Genomic DNA, 16,087 nt, shown 5'->3' on the forward strand with positions numbered 1-16,087 from the left:
GAAAAGGCTGGGGCCGGAGGGAGAGATGGGGTGGGAAAGCACAGGTGTTGTGGAAGAGAAGAGCTGCCTTTAAGCGGCTCACCTTGGGATGACCTTCAGCAAGGTGACCCAGGGTGTGCACTGAGTGCACCACCAAGACATTGTCTGTTGGCCCAGCTGCAACTGTCCCAGGAAAGAGTCCCTCCAGGACTCCCCTTGCCAGTTCCCAGGGTGGCAGCCTGAAGCCATGCTCCAGGACGTCCTGCTGCGGTGCAGGCAGGCAGCACCCTGCTAGAGACCCAGGAGGCTGCAAGGACCCCTGCCCACACCCGAAACAGCTCTCAAACCCCAAACTGAAGAGACCCTTAAGGGTGATGGGTAGATGGGTGTCTGGGGCCAGGTTACTCAGCACCGTCCTTCTTCCACTAGCACAGATGGATTGGCCCAGCCTTTGGTCACAGCAGATCACACGAAGCGTGCTAGCTCTGGGCTGCCTACGCTCCCACTCCCCACTGCACATCAGTCCTGGGTTCTAGGCCCATTTCTCAGCCCAGCTGTGTCAGATGTTCATCCTGCTACTTCCCAAGCAAAGCAGAGCTGCCTGTGTCTCCCAAGCTCCCAGGGCAGCATTTCAGCAGCCAGACTGCCAAGACTCCCAAGTGGAACACAGGGCCCTCTGGAGCAATGGCCAGTCCCAACCCACAACAGTGGGCCATCTCCACAGCTGGTTGTGAAACGAGCCCAGAGGCAGCAGGGGACAAGGTACCATTTGTCACATGGCTTGGTGGTCACCTGAACCCCTAACCCAAGGTCAGAATAGGAGGCAGAGATGTAACCACAAACACTGACATAAGCCCTCATACTGCCATCCCACTTCATTAAAGGCAGAGAATTAAAAATAGACATCAGGGTCTGGGTCTAAAAGCAGCAACTACAACCTGTCAGATGGAACGGAAAACAACATCCCACTTGGCTGTTTATTCCAAAAAATAACAAATCCCATAGGGAAGCCCCCCCTCTGCTGAGCTACCCTCGCAATAGCTGAATGGTAAACACAGAAACAGCCTCTTGTAGGCAGATAGCAAGTGGCAGGGTGGTGCCATGTGGATGAGACCAGGTACCTGGGGAGCAGGAGGTGGTCAGTGGGGCTGGCTGTACAAGAAAGCCTGGTGGGAATGGGAGAAAAAACTGAGAAAACTCCCAAGATAATCACTGGGTGAAACAGTTCAGCCATTTTAGCAAGAGAAGATGAGACACCACTGAAGTAATTAGCACAGATGCTACAGGAGCGGCTGGAGCAGAGCAGCAGGCAATAGGCACCCAGAGAGCTGCTGCTGTGGGCAAGGAGAGCCCGTCCCCGCTGCAGCACGGTGCTGCCTTGGCAGGCAAAAGCACACCTCTGCACCGCTGCTCACACAACATGACACTCTCAAAGGGGGCTCAGCATCGCCCCCAGCCAAATCCTGAGCCTCCGCTGGTAGGACATGGAGTGGCCCAGTGATGGGACCAAAAGGCACCAAGCAGGGCTCAGTGCAGGGCAAGCACAAACCAGGCTGGGGACAGTGGGGGACGTGGCAGGATGAGGCACATCTAGAGCAATAAACTCCCCTGAGCATATGAGGGGTTTTGGTACAGATGTAATTCTCTGCCCTCCTCCTTCCCGCACTCATGCTCTCCTCAGCTCCTGCGTATGCCCAGAAACCCGACTTCAAAAGGAGGGGGGTAGCTGCCAGCACAGGAAGTAGCAGGCAGGCAGAAAAGGCTATCTCCTGCTAGAATTTTTCAGTGCCTTTCATCAGGGACAAGGAGAAAAAACAGCCTTCATCTGTTGGGCTGGAGTCAAATGGCTAAGCCCTGGCATCAGGTTCCCGCTGCCCGGCAGCGATGCACTCCTGATATGGGCCAGCTGCAGAGGTTTAACCCTCCCTCCCAGACAGGGTGGGTTTAGCCCTCCCCATCCCACCTCCCTGCGATATATATGTAAATAAATCCTTCTGTGTACAATAAGCACCAGAGATCCTCTTAACCCTCCACGCTCTCTGCTCTGGAGTCAGGGCTAAGCATTGCCATCCTATGCTGTAGGCACAGGAATTGGGGCATTCTCCAGTAACAAACCCATTCATGCAGCTAAACCTGCCTCCACTGAGGTCACAGCTCCCTTCCCCGTTGAGATGTCCCTCCAGAGCTGAAGCGAGGGTCTGTCACCAACAGCCTACAGAAACCACGTCTCCCAGCTCCTCATTAGTGACAATTAACAGGCAATCAATGGGCACAGCAGAGCTGGCATTTTCTAGAGAACAAGTCCCCTTTCAAGAGGAAAAAATGAACAAGTGCTTTGTTGTGCACGCTTTTGGCTTAAATGAGCCAAAAACTGCCTGCCAAGGAACAGAATTATTTCGCAAACTGGACCCTTTATGCTACTTGATCAGCCAAGTGAGGAGCAAGGGCTGGGGCAGCCACAGATGACCTCTCTCGGCAAGCCCTTGCTCTGCTATGTGCCCATGGCATGCTCTCACAGCAGCCCACCAAACGGCAGGCAAGGCAGGAGCAAGGACTAGGGGTATCCCCTGCCTTGGGGAAGGTAACAGGCACTCACCAGCTAGGACTGTGCTGCTGGCTCAGAACTACCTGCTGCTCCTCCAGAAGTTTTCAGACCTGGTGAGCAGCTCCTCAGTCAGCAGCAGCCAGTCAGGGCAGGAGGCACCTCTTCACCCTCCCCAAGTTAGAGGCTGCCTTGGTGTTTGGCAAAGGAGACAGCACCCACAGAGGGTGGCTGGACTTGGACTTCAGCTCCCATGCTACAGCATTAAAAAAAAGCTGTGGGCTTGAGAAATACAGTGACATCAGCGCACAGATGAGTGGCAAACCTTTGCAAGAGGCCAGCACAAGGACTGTGCAGCACCCACTCTCTGGCTTTGCCATTCCCCAGCCCAGAGCCAGGCAGGGCTAACCCACCACCAGCCTCTGCTTCCCTAGGTATTTTCCTAGTTGATGAGAAATAAAAAGGCAAGAAAGCAAGGGGGAGATGGCCTGGATGTGACAGGCTAGCAAGTTTGACAGACAAGTCTTGTTAGCAGCACTTTTAACTTGCACTTCGAGCAGGGGCAAAGCCAAGGAATGCCTCCCAGCAGCCTGCACCAAGTGAGCCAGCTGCACAAGAGCTTTAATTGCCAGTGGCAGAGCAGGGGTGGGCAGCAGCAGCTGAGGGGTCCAGGAGGACAGGCAGCAGAGCAGTGCTGATGGCTACTGCTGCAGTATACATCTCTCCAGCATAAGGGGTGCATCTGACCCCACGCTATGCCTGCCAGGGGCTGAGCTTGGGGTGTTTCACCCCAAGGCTGCAACACCCCGATGAAAGCGCACCGTGCCTTGTACCTCCAGGTATTTGGGACCGCAGGTCTGGGCCAGCTTCGGTGCAAGTCTGCAGCTCAGCTGGGGCCCAGGGATGTGGGGATCGGCAGCCACCACAGCAGGCCTCTGCCAGCTCTCCAGGGGAAGGAGAGGAAGGATCTGGCAGATCTCTAAGCTGACTAAGAGCTCTGAATGCCCAGTGGCTCTGCTGTACCAAGCACAAGCCAAAGCAATTAGCATTTCTTGGAGACACTCTGTGTAATCTTCCCTGAGTGATGCAGAGAGCTGCCAGAAGCACTGGAAAGGGCCTGGAGCCACTTCCTGGGACCAGGGTGACACTCTGCTGGCAGTGACCCAAGGCATAGCAGGGCTGTTCCACTGAAAAGACCTCCTGCCAGCAGCTTGGGGACCACTGCTCCAGCCATGCGCTGCGGAACTGCACCCTCACTCAGCCACAGCCCCAGACCCACCACCACCAGATCTTGCCTCTGGGTGCTGCAAGCTGTCAGGCAGCAGGAAGATAGAGCAGAGAGGCAGCTCTCAGCATCCTTCTTGGAGCACAGCCCAGGTAGAAGAGGCCATCCTGGGGAAAACCAGGGCCAGGACCAACCTCATCCATCAGCTCTCAGGCAAGGCCATCAGCCTGAGCCTCGAGGCAAGGAAAGGAGCACAGACGAGCCTGAAGCTGTTCGGGGAATCACGCAAGAGCAGCAGCAGACAGCCCAAGCCCAGCCATCCAAGAGTCACAGACTATTTTTAATCGCTACTTGTAGAAGACAGTGAGCATCCACAGGAGGGACAGCCCAAGCTGATGCTTACCCCATCCCTCTCCCTGGCACATGCAAGGAGCATATCTCACAGTCAGGCTTTTTATAGGGTTTCCCATTCCTGCTGGGCATGCAGCTCAGCCGCTCGGTACGACCACACCACCCCCTCCCTCAGTAATGACTCATATGCCGTTCACTAAAGTCTTTCCATTCCTTCTCCAGCCATTTCCTCTTCTCTCCTTATCAGGGATCCACCTACCTATCTATCTTCTCATTCTCTCCCCCTGTGTGGCTATTTTTAAAATGCCATAAAAGCTTTCAACTGGTAGCATCCTCAGGGATGTGAGGGATTTTATATGTAACCCATCATAAGCCATCATCACCACATACCTCACCATGTGGACAGTGACTTTTATTTTTTTCAAAAGCAGGGGAGGGTAGAGCATCCATGCTTGGTCCCTGCGCTCTCCCTGGCTGGCTCACCCAGGGCAGCATTGGCAGGTACCTCCCATCCTGGAGGGGAAGGATCAGGTCCAACCCCCACCTCTCTCAAGGAGGTGGCTGGGCCAGACGGCAGGGCAACAGTGCAAGTCCTCTCAAGTAGCATCTGTGAGTGTATGAAGGATGGTTTTGCTCACTGAATTAAAAAGGCTCCGAGCTGGGCATCATCCAGCCTCGTGCCTTAGCATCTCTGCCAGATGGATGAGGGCTTCCCTGCTGAGAAGATGGTTGTGTTTCTCGTTGTATGCCCATGCACATGTAAGCTGCTGTACTGCTTGATTCCCATGTTGGTCGGTGGTCTGAAAGTGATCCGAGAGAGTCACATCTCAGGTGGGGGATATTTTGGTGCTGCCAGCAAAACCACCCCCCAAAGGCACAGCCTGCCCCAAGAACTGAATCTCTCTGGCAACACCCTGGATAAATAAGGAGGACCAAGGTTTCCTGAACAACTCCAGCCCAGCCTGGATGGAAGGAGCAAAGGAGCACTCAGGGATCACACAGGCACTCCACCAGCACCATGAAAACCACTTTTCTCTCCCAGATCTGGTTATTGCCTACAGAAGAGCTGCCTTCCCCCTCAAATGTCTGACTGGAGACCCGATGCATATACCAAATATACCCTTTTGCCCTGGCTCATCCATGCCACTTGTACCCTGGCACAGCTTGGTAAGACCTGAAGGCAGGGTGCTAAACCTTTACCGGAGGGGAAAGGCTCCCTGGTGCAAGCTGTCTGGCTGCTGTTGCCAGCGAGGTGTGGGCATGCTGATCCAGCTGCAGGATGCCAGCCTCGGCAGCTGCCAGATAAGATTAAACTGTGCATAACCTGAGAGGTGTCCTGCTGCGCGCTAATGCGATGACACACTCCATGTCACCAGTGGGACCCGTGGGAGCCCTTTTCCATCAGCTCCGATGACCAAGTGTTGGGTGTGTCTACAACGGAGGCAGCAGGTCTCCAGGAGCCTGAACTCAGCCACATCACCCTCAGACAATGCTTGGGCAACACGGCTATTTATAGCACGTAGGAGGTTAGAGGGAACTCATCTTACCTCGCTGCAACTTCTTCATCCTCTGAGGACTGGGAGATGATGCAGAAGGTGCCAAGGCAGAGGGGGAAGCAGGGCGATGGGGCGGGGACACCCCACAGCCCCTGGCAAAGCGTAGCGGAGGCGGAGGGAGGGAGCAGTTTGCAAAGACCAGTGCTGTGCTGTGATCTGAGCAGAGAGGAGACGCTGCGCGAGCACAGAGGAGAGCTGAGGAAAGCCGGTACTCTATCATGCTCCAAGGACTGCTGCGATATGAGCAGAGAGATGGAAAATCCAGAGCAGAACTGCCCACTTGGACAGCAGGAAAAGCTGACACTAAGCCCAAGAGCACACTGCCTGCCCAGCGCTACCTGGACCTGGTTCCTGCATCCCTGTGCAGGCAGATGCCCTAGGTGGGCTGTGTTTGAGCTGGGTGCTGAAAGCAAGTGGGTTTTGCACCACTACTGGAGGTGCTCTGTGACCTCTGCTTGCCACAGCCCCCATTTCTTTGGGCCAGACAAGGAGAATCTTTCCATGCCTTTACTGTACTCAGCACCTGACTATCGATCCCTGGTTCAAAGGGCAGGCGCAAACCATGGGGACCTGCTGTAGGTCCCTCCTGGTAGCCCAGAGATGTGTTTGCTCATGTAGTCACACACAGGCATCCTGGCTGGTGCACACCTTGCAGCCACACCAGCCAGCTGAGAAAGCCACTCACATCCCCAGCTGGACATTGCTGTGGCTGAGCCACCCGGGGGTAATTTTACCCAGGAGGAGCACTCAGTGATTAAGTGCAGCAGGAGACAGACAGGGCAGCAGCAGCTGACAGACAAGACCTGATCCAGCCCTGCCTCATGGCCAAGGCAAGGAAGCCCATTCTTTTGAAGAAGTGCTGCTAGGGTAAGCAGCTGCCTCCCCTCCCATGGCTCTTGGGCTTGGATGGTTGTGCAACAGAAATGGATTTCACACACAGCTTCCTTCCCTCCTTCTCTTCTCAAGCTTTTAGCAGGAAAAAGTCCTTGACTGGGGGGTGAAACACAGTCGCCCAAGGTCAGCCACCCTTCTTCAACCCTCCCTGCCTCTGCTGAGAATCCAGGCGGGGGAGCAGCTGTGACTGGGAGATCCCCACCACGACATGTCCCAGCAAGTGCCGCTGAGCCAGGAACAACCCAACTGGTCCCCCAGCTGCTTTAAAAACAGATCCCCTTCGCAAGCAAGCACCCCTGGGCTGGGCAGCGCTCCCTGGGACAGCTCTGAGCAAAGGGGTCCCCACAGCTGGCAGGGGATGGATGCCAGGAGAAAAGTAGCAAGATCTTCAAGCTCAGCTAGTACAGAACACAGATGCTGGGAAGGACAGGCAGGGCCTTGCAACTTGCTGTCACAAGCAAGATGCTACAAGTGTGTTTGTGAAGGGTGCTGGATTGCAGAGTCTGGCATGTGCGCTTTGGGAGCTTACACTTCAAGTCCTGGTCTAGGTTTTGCTTGTCTGATCTAGCAGCAGACTGCAGCCCAGCCACATGTATCTGAGAAACAGTCATATAATTCATTACTGTGAGAACAGGTCAAACCCTGAAACTTAATTTCAGATTGCAATGGACTCAAGTTTGGTTGCGGAAGGGCTCCCGGGGCTGGCATTGCACCAGCAAAGACTTTCTTGCCCCACAGCAGCGTAGTGTTCTCCGAGATGTGCTGCTCGTTGCCAAGAAAGAACATAGAAACCAACAGGATGGCTTCAAACCTTCAAGCACGTGCTCCCCTCTTATGCTGGCCTGTTTCTTAGAGAAACCTTCCCTCCCAAGGACCTTCCCAGTTGTCCAAGTCTCAGAAACAAGATGATTCAAAACAGAAGTGAAGTGTCCATGAACAGAAAAACAAGTAATGCTTGGGGCTCAGAGGAGCTTGCCAGGGTAGAAAGGGTAAGAAGAAAGGAAGGTCAGACAGGCTGCATAAGGAAACCATATCACCAGCTCTTTTTTCTTTTGGATCTCCGCCCCAGGCAGCAGAGAAGGCACACCAATTCCCAGGCCAGGGCTTATGGCTGATACTGATAAAGCATTCTATACCCAAACCAAAATATGGACGTATAAACTATGGACTACCAAAAACCTGAGCCACCGTCAAATAAACAGGAACTGAGTTTGCTGCCACACTAGATAAGTTTGGTCTTGTTAAGCTTCAGACAGCCCTTTTCTAGAAAGCAAGTCATGTCCATCAGGGTTGTGTATCAGTGCACTCAAGCTCTTCTACTTCCCCAGTGGTTTACTGAGCCTACAGACTCAAAACTCAGAAAGGCTGGGCACAGAAGGACTTGGGACAGCCTAGGTGTCCTCCAAGTAAGAACCACCTTCCCTGCTGCAGGCTATCAGTCACCCTGCCACGCTTGCCCTGAGCTGCTCACAAGCGAACTTCCCGGGCCTGAAACAACTGGACTTGGGCTCTGCTTTCCCTATGGCTACTGTGGTCACTCCTAGTCCCCTTCCACCCTACAAAGCTATCTCCTTCCCCCATCACTCTCCACCCAAGTCGTTGCTGTCACCAGTCTACCCCCAGAATGCTTTCCAGAGGTGCTGCAGTGCTCACAACTGAGAGGTGCTGATGTATTTAGTCTAAAAATACCTAATTAGATGTTCCAACCACTTCATTATGGCAGCATCAGGACTGCAGGGTCTGGCAGGAACTTGATGGGTTTGCCTTCACTCCTTTGCAGCGAGCAAAGGCAGCAGCACCACACTGACTGCTTGCTGATAACAGGACAGTCTGTCATTAGTCCAGGCTGCTGGCCTCACAAATACAATTATCTGGCTAAACCAATTGTCACTTCATCATTAGAAAACTTCCTATTTATTTTATAAGAGCATGGCAGGCCCTTGAAATAATTCAGTCTCTTCAATTGACTTTACAGAATGCACTTCATTGGCCTGCAGGGCCACTTGCCATGGCTTCTGCTCTTCAAAGGGCAAGTGGCCAAGAAAGATGGTTTGCAAGAGAGCCTGAACAAAGCCTGGTGAGAGGACAGAGTCCATCCACCAGCCTGAGGACAGAGAGAAGCTGCCTGGGCTCTGAATTTTCTGACACTAAAGTGAACACAACGGATGATTGTGCCTTTGCTAGGTTGCCCAGGAGAACAGAGGGGACAATTTGTATCATGTTGTTTGTGACAGCAGAGTCAAGCTTGGGTGTTAATTGAGAGGACCAAGATGTGGGTGGAGAGCCTGGACTTCCCCTTGGTGCCCTAGTTCGGAAAAACGCAGTACTATAGCCCTCCTTGGAGAAGCATGGACACTAAGTAATGTTCATTGCTGGGTTTGGAAAGAACATACTGGAAACGTAGTTTTTCATCTCTTGCAAGACTGTCTTGCATCTGTGGCCTTCCTTTCCCCTCTTCCCCATCTGTCCCCATGCCTTGATCTCCAGCCATCTCGCCACGCACCTGGGAGCTAGGCAGCAACACCACTGATGTGGGCAATGTCTTACCCTGCTGGGTCCTCCCTCACTGGAGCTGTGCTTTGTCCCCAGTTTGCTGCACGCCTGTGGCAGCCTCCAACATTGCAAAGATGAAATGGGAACCAGTGTTGACCAGGAACCATGAGTGCTATGATGGAAGATTCACCTCTACCTTAAGCCCCCAGGCCTGGTGCCACATCTACAAAAAAATAGAACTTCCTCATGGGGACATCACTAACACCGCTCATCATACCAATGGGCTGATCCCTCTGGGTTCACTGCACTTCTGAACACAGGAGCAACACCATGTCCTCCTCAACAGGTCCTACCTCCCTGGGTGGGAAAACCCAGTGAATCACTCTGCCTGATGAGCTGTACAGGGCAGAGCTGGAGCTCCTGAAGACACATAGCACCATGTGATTCTTCTTTAATTACACAGGGATTTAACAGTTTGCTCGTAAACACCTTGTAACCACATGTGCCTAGAGATTACTCAGTAATTAGTCGATCACCATGTAACAGGGAGCGTGATTTAGGAAAGACAAAAATAACCAAACATGCTGCCTTCATCAGTATCTGTAATGAAGCCTTCCTGCCCAAATGCTTAGCTGGCCAGTCTTTCCTCATGTCTCATTCCTCAGCTTTCTCAGCCTAGTGGAGTCTCCGAGCAGGAATTTGAGAGGTACCAGGTGGTGGAATGGTCTGGGGAAACTTTCCACCTCACATACCAAACTCCCCTGCAAGACCTCTCCATGCTCTGACAGGCTCTCAGCTGCTCAGAGGCAAGAGGATGGGGATAGACGGTACTGGTTCCCCCCACACTAAATTAACTTGGTATGGGGACAGATTCTGGTTTCCATCTTCAGGATGCTTACTGGAGACAAAAGTGTCTAGAGGATCTCTAGTTTGTGAGCCAGTTTCAATTACCCATTGCAACCCAAATCCATCCAAACCAAATCCAACCGAGGAGTTCACTGGGGTTTAACCTCCCTCAGGAGCTGCATGTGTCTTTGCTCAGACCAGGGTGACCTTGATCCCATCAAGACCAGTGCCAAGACTTGCAGCAGCCCCCTTTCCCACCCCAGTACAGCTGGACCAGGAGAGACAACATGCAAATATCATCTGCCATAGATCCCACAAGGGTGACCTCTACTCACAGACTGTAGTCACTGCATGGACCTGCAGCACCCAGACCTGGTGGCTATCTTCAAAGAAGCAGAAGGGATTATTCATGCATTTCAGAGTCTTAAATCTCTGGGGCAGTTGACAGCTTCAGCTTTGCCTTTCAATGAGCACAAACTCAGCATTGCCCATGTTACCCTCCCTGCATCAGACCAGTTTCTCAGGGAGAGGCTGAACCCAAAAACTAGAGGACTTAAGGGAGTGATTTAAGGGATGTTCTCTCGGGCAAGGATTTGTACTACAGGATCCAGCTTCAATGGAAATGCAGCACAGCACTGATAGACCCGTTTATGAATCTATCTGCAACCAATTAGCAGTGCTAACCAGAGTGGGAGGTATAAATAGCATGGCTAATGTAAATATCAACACTGTGCCCTCCAAATGCTCACCGCACATCTGGTGAGCCTGGGAGGAGAGGTTGCCTTCCCAGACAGCATAACCCTCACACCCTCAAGGCTGCCTGAACTGCTCTGTAGCCTCAGGATATGAGTTTGCACCCAAGATCAAGGGCCTTTTCCTCTTTCTGTTAAAAGGAAGATTTCCAAATGGCTTTGCCTTCCCTGCATCATGGGAGAGGACGTGACATAGGGCCTTCAACCCCTGGACCCATACTCGGGCAAAAAGCAAACCCCTGTCCCCTCAGCAAGGCCAGGCAAGACTCCTGTGTGCTGTGCATGAAACATCTTCAGAGATACACCTGCACAGCCCAGCACATCCCACACAGAGCTCCCCAGAGGCCTCACAGGCAGTTTTGTGTAACAGAATGGCTTGAAGCCAGCCATGGCCCACAGCCACAGGTTTCCTGGCTCATGTCAGCTTCAGACAGGACAGAAGTGTTATCAAAATGTACCAGCAAAGATGGAAGGGAGTGGTGGGAATTCACAGATCAGTTGGTGGCATTTTATTTTCAGCTGCATATCTCATTGATTTGCCAGCCCCCAAATTTTGGTCCTGCAGCCACAGGTATGTGCATGGGGTGATGACGATCTGACTTCATCATCCATCTTCCTCCTCCTCTTCCTGTGTTTCCCTCTCTTCACATCTGCACAGGTAGGGTCCTGTGCACCAGGAGAGAGACCATACTGGTGAGGCTGGAGTGCAGCTGAGCCTGCCGGCTGGATCCCACCACATCTGAGCCCTTGGTCACTACAGGGGCTGGCGGAAAAAACCCAAACAAACAACAACAAAAAAAATCAGCACAGAGAGCAGAGCTAGCCATGCTTGGGAGGCAGAGCTGCAAGCAGGGCTGGGAAGCCTCTGACCAACAAGTGGCACCAAACTCCCTTGAGCCACTGGCTGCTAGCAAAGGGCTGCAAAAGTCGTTGCAGGTCACTGCCAGGCAACATCAGTGGGATGAAATAGAGATGGCAGAAGGCACAGACACAAGGTTCCTCAGCAAATTTTTGCCTTGTGGGCACACAGACCCGAGTGATACAGGCTGGGTAGGGATGTGCAGAGTTGGGCAAGGCATCAGCGAGAGGGGAGAGACAGCTTTTGGCAATGCACATGCCAGTCACAGAACATGCTGACAGAATAGCTGGCCCCACACCCCATGCCTTGCTCATAAAACCAGCTAGGAGAGGATCATGCCATTGCAAAGAGCAGACATGAGCCAGCTTTTGGGTACGGCAAGCCCTGCTTTGAGCCCCTCAGCTACTGGTAAAGAGTCTGGAAACCTAAGAGGGCAGAGCCCACTGCCTTGCAGGGTTTGCACATCCCTTGTACCAGGTGTGGTCCCAAAGGGACAAAAAGTAATCCATAAGTAATCAACCCACAGCACAGGAAGTGATCAGCAGCTGTTACAAAATTCCCAAACCTTTACTAAAACACATGGCTACTTAGAAAAAGGTAATGGCAATATTTGGACAAAGATTGCAAAGCTATCCAAAGGACTGGGCAAGACCCATGGTGGCAGCCTGTTGCTGGCAAATCCAGCAGGTGAGGCACAGCTGAATAATGTGCTCCAGGTCACAGAGCAAGGCAGTGGCAGAAGGTTGGAGCATGTCCCAAGTGATTCCCAGCTCTGCGCTCGCTGCCTTCCCAGTGGCCTGCTCCCATGAGTTATGTCAGAGCAACAGGCAGGCAGCACGTTAGGGTTTTCTGGCACTTCTCTCTGTGCAGGGGAGGACCCAGTGAAGGAGTTTTGTGGCGCAAACAGATAGTTATAACACACTAGTACCATAAACAGCCCTTATCACTATCATCAGCCAAGCTGGCTATTAAGAGCTGGAAAGGAATCCCAAAAGGAACCAACACGTTTGTCAGAATTGGCTTAGAGGAAGCTTAACAGTTCCACCTGACCACTGTGGTCACTGACCCCAGTAAGCACTATGTGCCATCCCAGCACTCCGCACCAGACCTGAGCTCATCTCCCAGAGGCAGAGGGAGGGTCCTTTGTTATGAGGCATCCACCAGGCTCAGGAAGAATCAGTCGCTATTGTTTCCTACCCGGGCATTGCCAGCCCTGCTCCCCTGGGAAGGGGGCTAGCTCCTGTCCCAGGTGTGGCAGAGGGCACCTGGACACAGCCCAACAGAGCTGCAATCACCTGTTCTGGTGGCCTGAAGCATGTCAAGGCATTTTTCATGGTGTTTTGCTTGGGAACCACCCAAGCCCTTGGATTGAGAAACCTCAATGCACCAATGCAATGGAGAAGTCACTGCTCTGCTGCTTTCAGCCTGAGGTGGGTGAGTGTCTGTCCTCTCTTCACATAGCTTCTAGGACCCACAGAAGGGAGGGCACCTTCCTTGGGCAGGTTATCCCAGGAGGAAGACCCTCAGGTGGCCATCAGCATCAGTTTCTTTGGCTGGGGGCTCACTGCTTTTAAAGCCATCAAAGGTGGTACAGTAGTCACACATCGTATCAGTGAAGAAAGAGATTGACTGTGACTTGATCAAACCTGATCAATCTTTCCAGACTTTGCAACAAGGACAAAACCAGAACCAGCCAGACTAGTACCAGGTGCCAGTTCTCATCTTATGCAGCACATCTCCAAGCTCTGCTTCTTTAGAAATTCATACATAGTGCATGAGTGCCTCTGTCCTGTCTCTCACATGCACAATAGAAACGCCCACATCCCCAGCTGCAGAAGGTCCATGTTTTTCAGTATTGCACCTGTGCTTTGCTCAGGTGCCTGGTTTCTGGGCCCCTCCTCACCCTGCTCCTCCTCCCCATTGGCTGTTCCTCCTATGTCCATTTATACACAGGCAGTGGCATCAGCAAGAGAGCCTGCTGCCTGTCTGAGTGCTCCTGGCTTCCTCTCACCACGTTGCGTATTGACATCTTAGTCCATGATCTGCCCTCCAAACCCCAGAAATACAAGCCAAGAAAAGTACTCAGTGGAGACAAGCACCATGGCTTAGCCCACATGAAAGAAGGGCCAGCAAAGCCAGACCCTGTCAGAAAGCAAACGGCAGGCAGGCAGATTAAAAAAAAATATCATCCTATTAGGCTTGTCAACCATGTTGTGACCTCTTCTTTCCAATTCCTCGCAGCCAAGTCAGTCCAATGCCAGCCCCATTCCCATAGCAGAGGCAAGGGAAAGCTGTACTTACTGCTAGTGCTCATCTTGCTGGTCCTGCTCTGTCCTTCTCATTCAACGAAAGGCACAAAGATGCTCTTTAAATCCTCTTTTTCTTCTTCTCATCCGCGCCCTGTCAGTGGGAGGAGTTTGTCTCTATCCTTGCTAGGAGAAATATTTCTGTGCGATCCGCCGGCTAACGCATCCCAAGGCAGCTCCGCGACCCAGCAGGGCTATCTCCCCAGCTGCCGCTGCTCTCGCTCCCGAGCTGCCAGGCGGCAAGGTCAAGGATGTCGGCAGCTAGGAGGTGGCAAGGCGGGAAGGGGGACGCCCCGAACCGGCCCGGGGCGGAAGCTCCCGGCGGGGCCGCGGAACCCCGAGCCAGGCGCTGCTATACACTGCGGCACGCAGCCGCGGCCGCTCGTCTTATAGCGGGGTGCGGAGCCGCGGCGGGGAACGCGCAGCCCCGAGCATCACCTCTCCCCGCTCGGCCGCCCCGCCCCGCCACGCCCCGCCCCGGCGGCTCAGCCCGCGGACAGCCGCGTCGGGCGGGGCAGCGCGGAGCCGCGCGGGGGACGGCTGCGGGACGCGCCGCCTCGGCACCGCCGCCATCTGCTGGGCACCGCCTGGTGGTTGCCCTGCCCGCAGTTCTGCCCGCGGTCCGGCGCTGCCCGCTGCCCTCTGTCTTCAATCCTGCAGGCTGCCCTGCCTGGGGACCCACTCCCTGCCTTGCCGTCAGCCCTGCCTGCGACTCTGCCTGCAGCTCCCGGCGCCCCGAGGCTGGTCCCTCCTTGCCGTGGGGCTCCCACTACACACGCACCACTGGGCCCCCGCCCAGCCTGGTGCTGCTCCCATACAGCCCTGGGTGCGACCGGCTGTCAGTCCTGCACTGCATATTGTCCGGCTTGGCCCTGTGGTGGCTGAGTGTGCAAAGAAATGCTGTTCCAGGACAGACGTGGCGGGGAGGGATACAATTTGTGCTGAAAAATTGGATTTCCTCTAGTGCTAAGGTTCCCCTCCATCAGCTGTCCAGGCTTGCCAGCTCCAGCTGTCCTGGCAGTTCCGTGCAAGGCAGTCCGGGTGCCTGTCCCACGTCGGGATCAGGGAGGGGGCTGTGGGTGTCTGCACAGCACCTGGCTGCAGGATGGAGAGGGGGCTGTTCCCTCACAAACAGCAAGAAGCCTTTTCTGCTAGCAGCGCATCAAATGATTCCTGGAAGGGCTTCAAAGCCATTAGCTCCTTGTTCTGTTTCTGAGACGTGATCTATCAGAATAAAGCCTTACCCAGAGGAGCTGCTCCCACGGTGCGAGCGAAGACAGGGCTGTGCCCGCCCTGCCTGCAGAGCCCCCGAGAACCTGCGCTGCGATTCAAAGAGGCGAGCAACGATCTTGCTGCTAATGAAAGGGGTTTTTCACGCAGCATGCCAGGCACTGCATCTCTCCCGCTCCTGGGGCTGGAGTGTCACCCAGAGAGAGCCTTTTGCTTTCCCTTTCTCTTGCTGTTTCATTTGTGGCAGTAGATGTTTGCAGTGACATGGCAAGACAGGTAGCAGGTCGTTTGAGCTACGCCTGTGCTGCCGGTGAAAGGTATCAGATGGGTGGGAAGAGCAGGACCAGCTGTGGGAGGGGGCTCCCTGCAGGGCTGAGGGGAACATGCAAGGGGAAAGTGGTGCTGCCTGTGCAGCATGGAACTGATTTGGGGCCCGTTGTGAAGTTTCCCTGTGCCTGACAAATATTTGGGTTGTCCCCTCCTTGAGGGGACGCCGTCGTGGTGAGGCTCACGCCTATCATATCAATAACGTCCATTTGGGGCGACAATAAAGCAGACACGATGTGAGAGCTGGTCCCCACGGTTCAGCGAGCTAATTAAACTTATTCTGCTGACCTGGTTTCCAAATCTTGTAAACCTGCTGCCTTCAGAACAACTTGAAATTTCCAGCACAGACAGGCTGGGATTGTAGAGGACTGCGGAGGAGGACATGGTGCTTTGGCGGAGCTCAGGATTTGCCAGTGCAGAACCTCTTCCCCTTCGTCCCCTCCTAGCGGACGGTCCCAGCACTGCAGAGCTACACTGTGGGGAAGGTGCAGTAGGTGCTGCCGGGGGGGCAGACAGGCAGGGCATTAGGTGCCCCCACCACAGGGTTTGGCACTGGTGAGCTGACAACAGGGAGCTCAAACCTCTGCCACCACCCACCTTTTCCAGGGCCTCCCACACAGGTACCTGCCCCCTGGCCGGGCTGCAGCAGGGGCCCATGGTCATTGGTCAGAGCCTCTCACCATCTGCACTGTCCCAGCGTGTTTTGGAAATCCCATTTCCTTTTCAT

General features: G+C 53.9%; 1 protein-coding gene across 5 annotated transcripts in view; it reads right to left on the minus strand.

Annotated features, from left to right (window-relative positions):
* ABLIM3 (actin binding LIM protein family member 3) overlaps positions 1-14,269 on the minus strand; it is a 56,589-nt gene extending 42,320 nt beyond the window's left edge. For all 5 annotated transcript variants that reach the window (XM_075442131.1, XM_075442128.1, XM_075442129.1 and 2 more), the window contains exon 1: positions 13,799-14,269. In XM_075442131.1, coding sequence (XP_075298246.1) covers positions 13,799-13,811 — 13 coding nt within the window. In that variant the 5' untranslated portion in view covers positions 13,812-14,269. The remainder of the gene's footprint in view (positions 1-13,798) is intronic.
* Between the last annotated feature and the right edge of the window lie 1,818 nt (positions 14,270-16,087).

This window comes from Opisthocomus hoazin, chromosome 23 (assembly GCF_030867145.1).
Source record: "Opisthocomus hoazin isolate bOpiHoa1 chromosome 23, bOpiHoa1.hap1, whole genome shotgun sequence".
Taxonomy (NCBI): Eukaryota; Metazoa; Chordata; class Aves; order Opisthocomiformes; family Opisthocomidae; genus Opisthocomus; species Opisthocomus hoazin.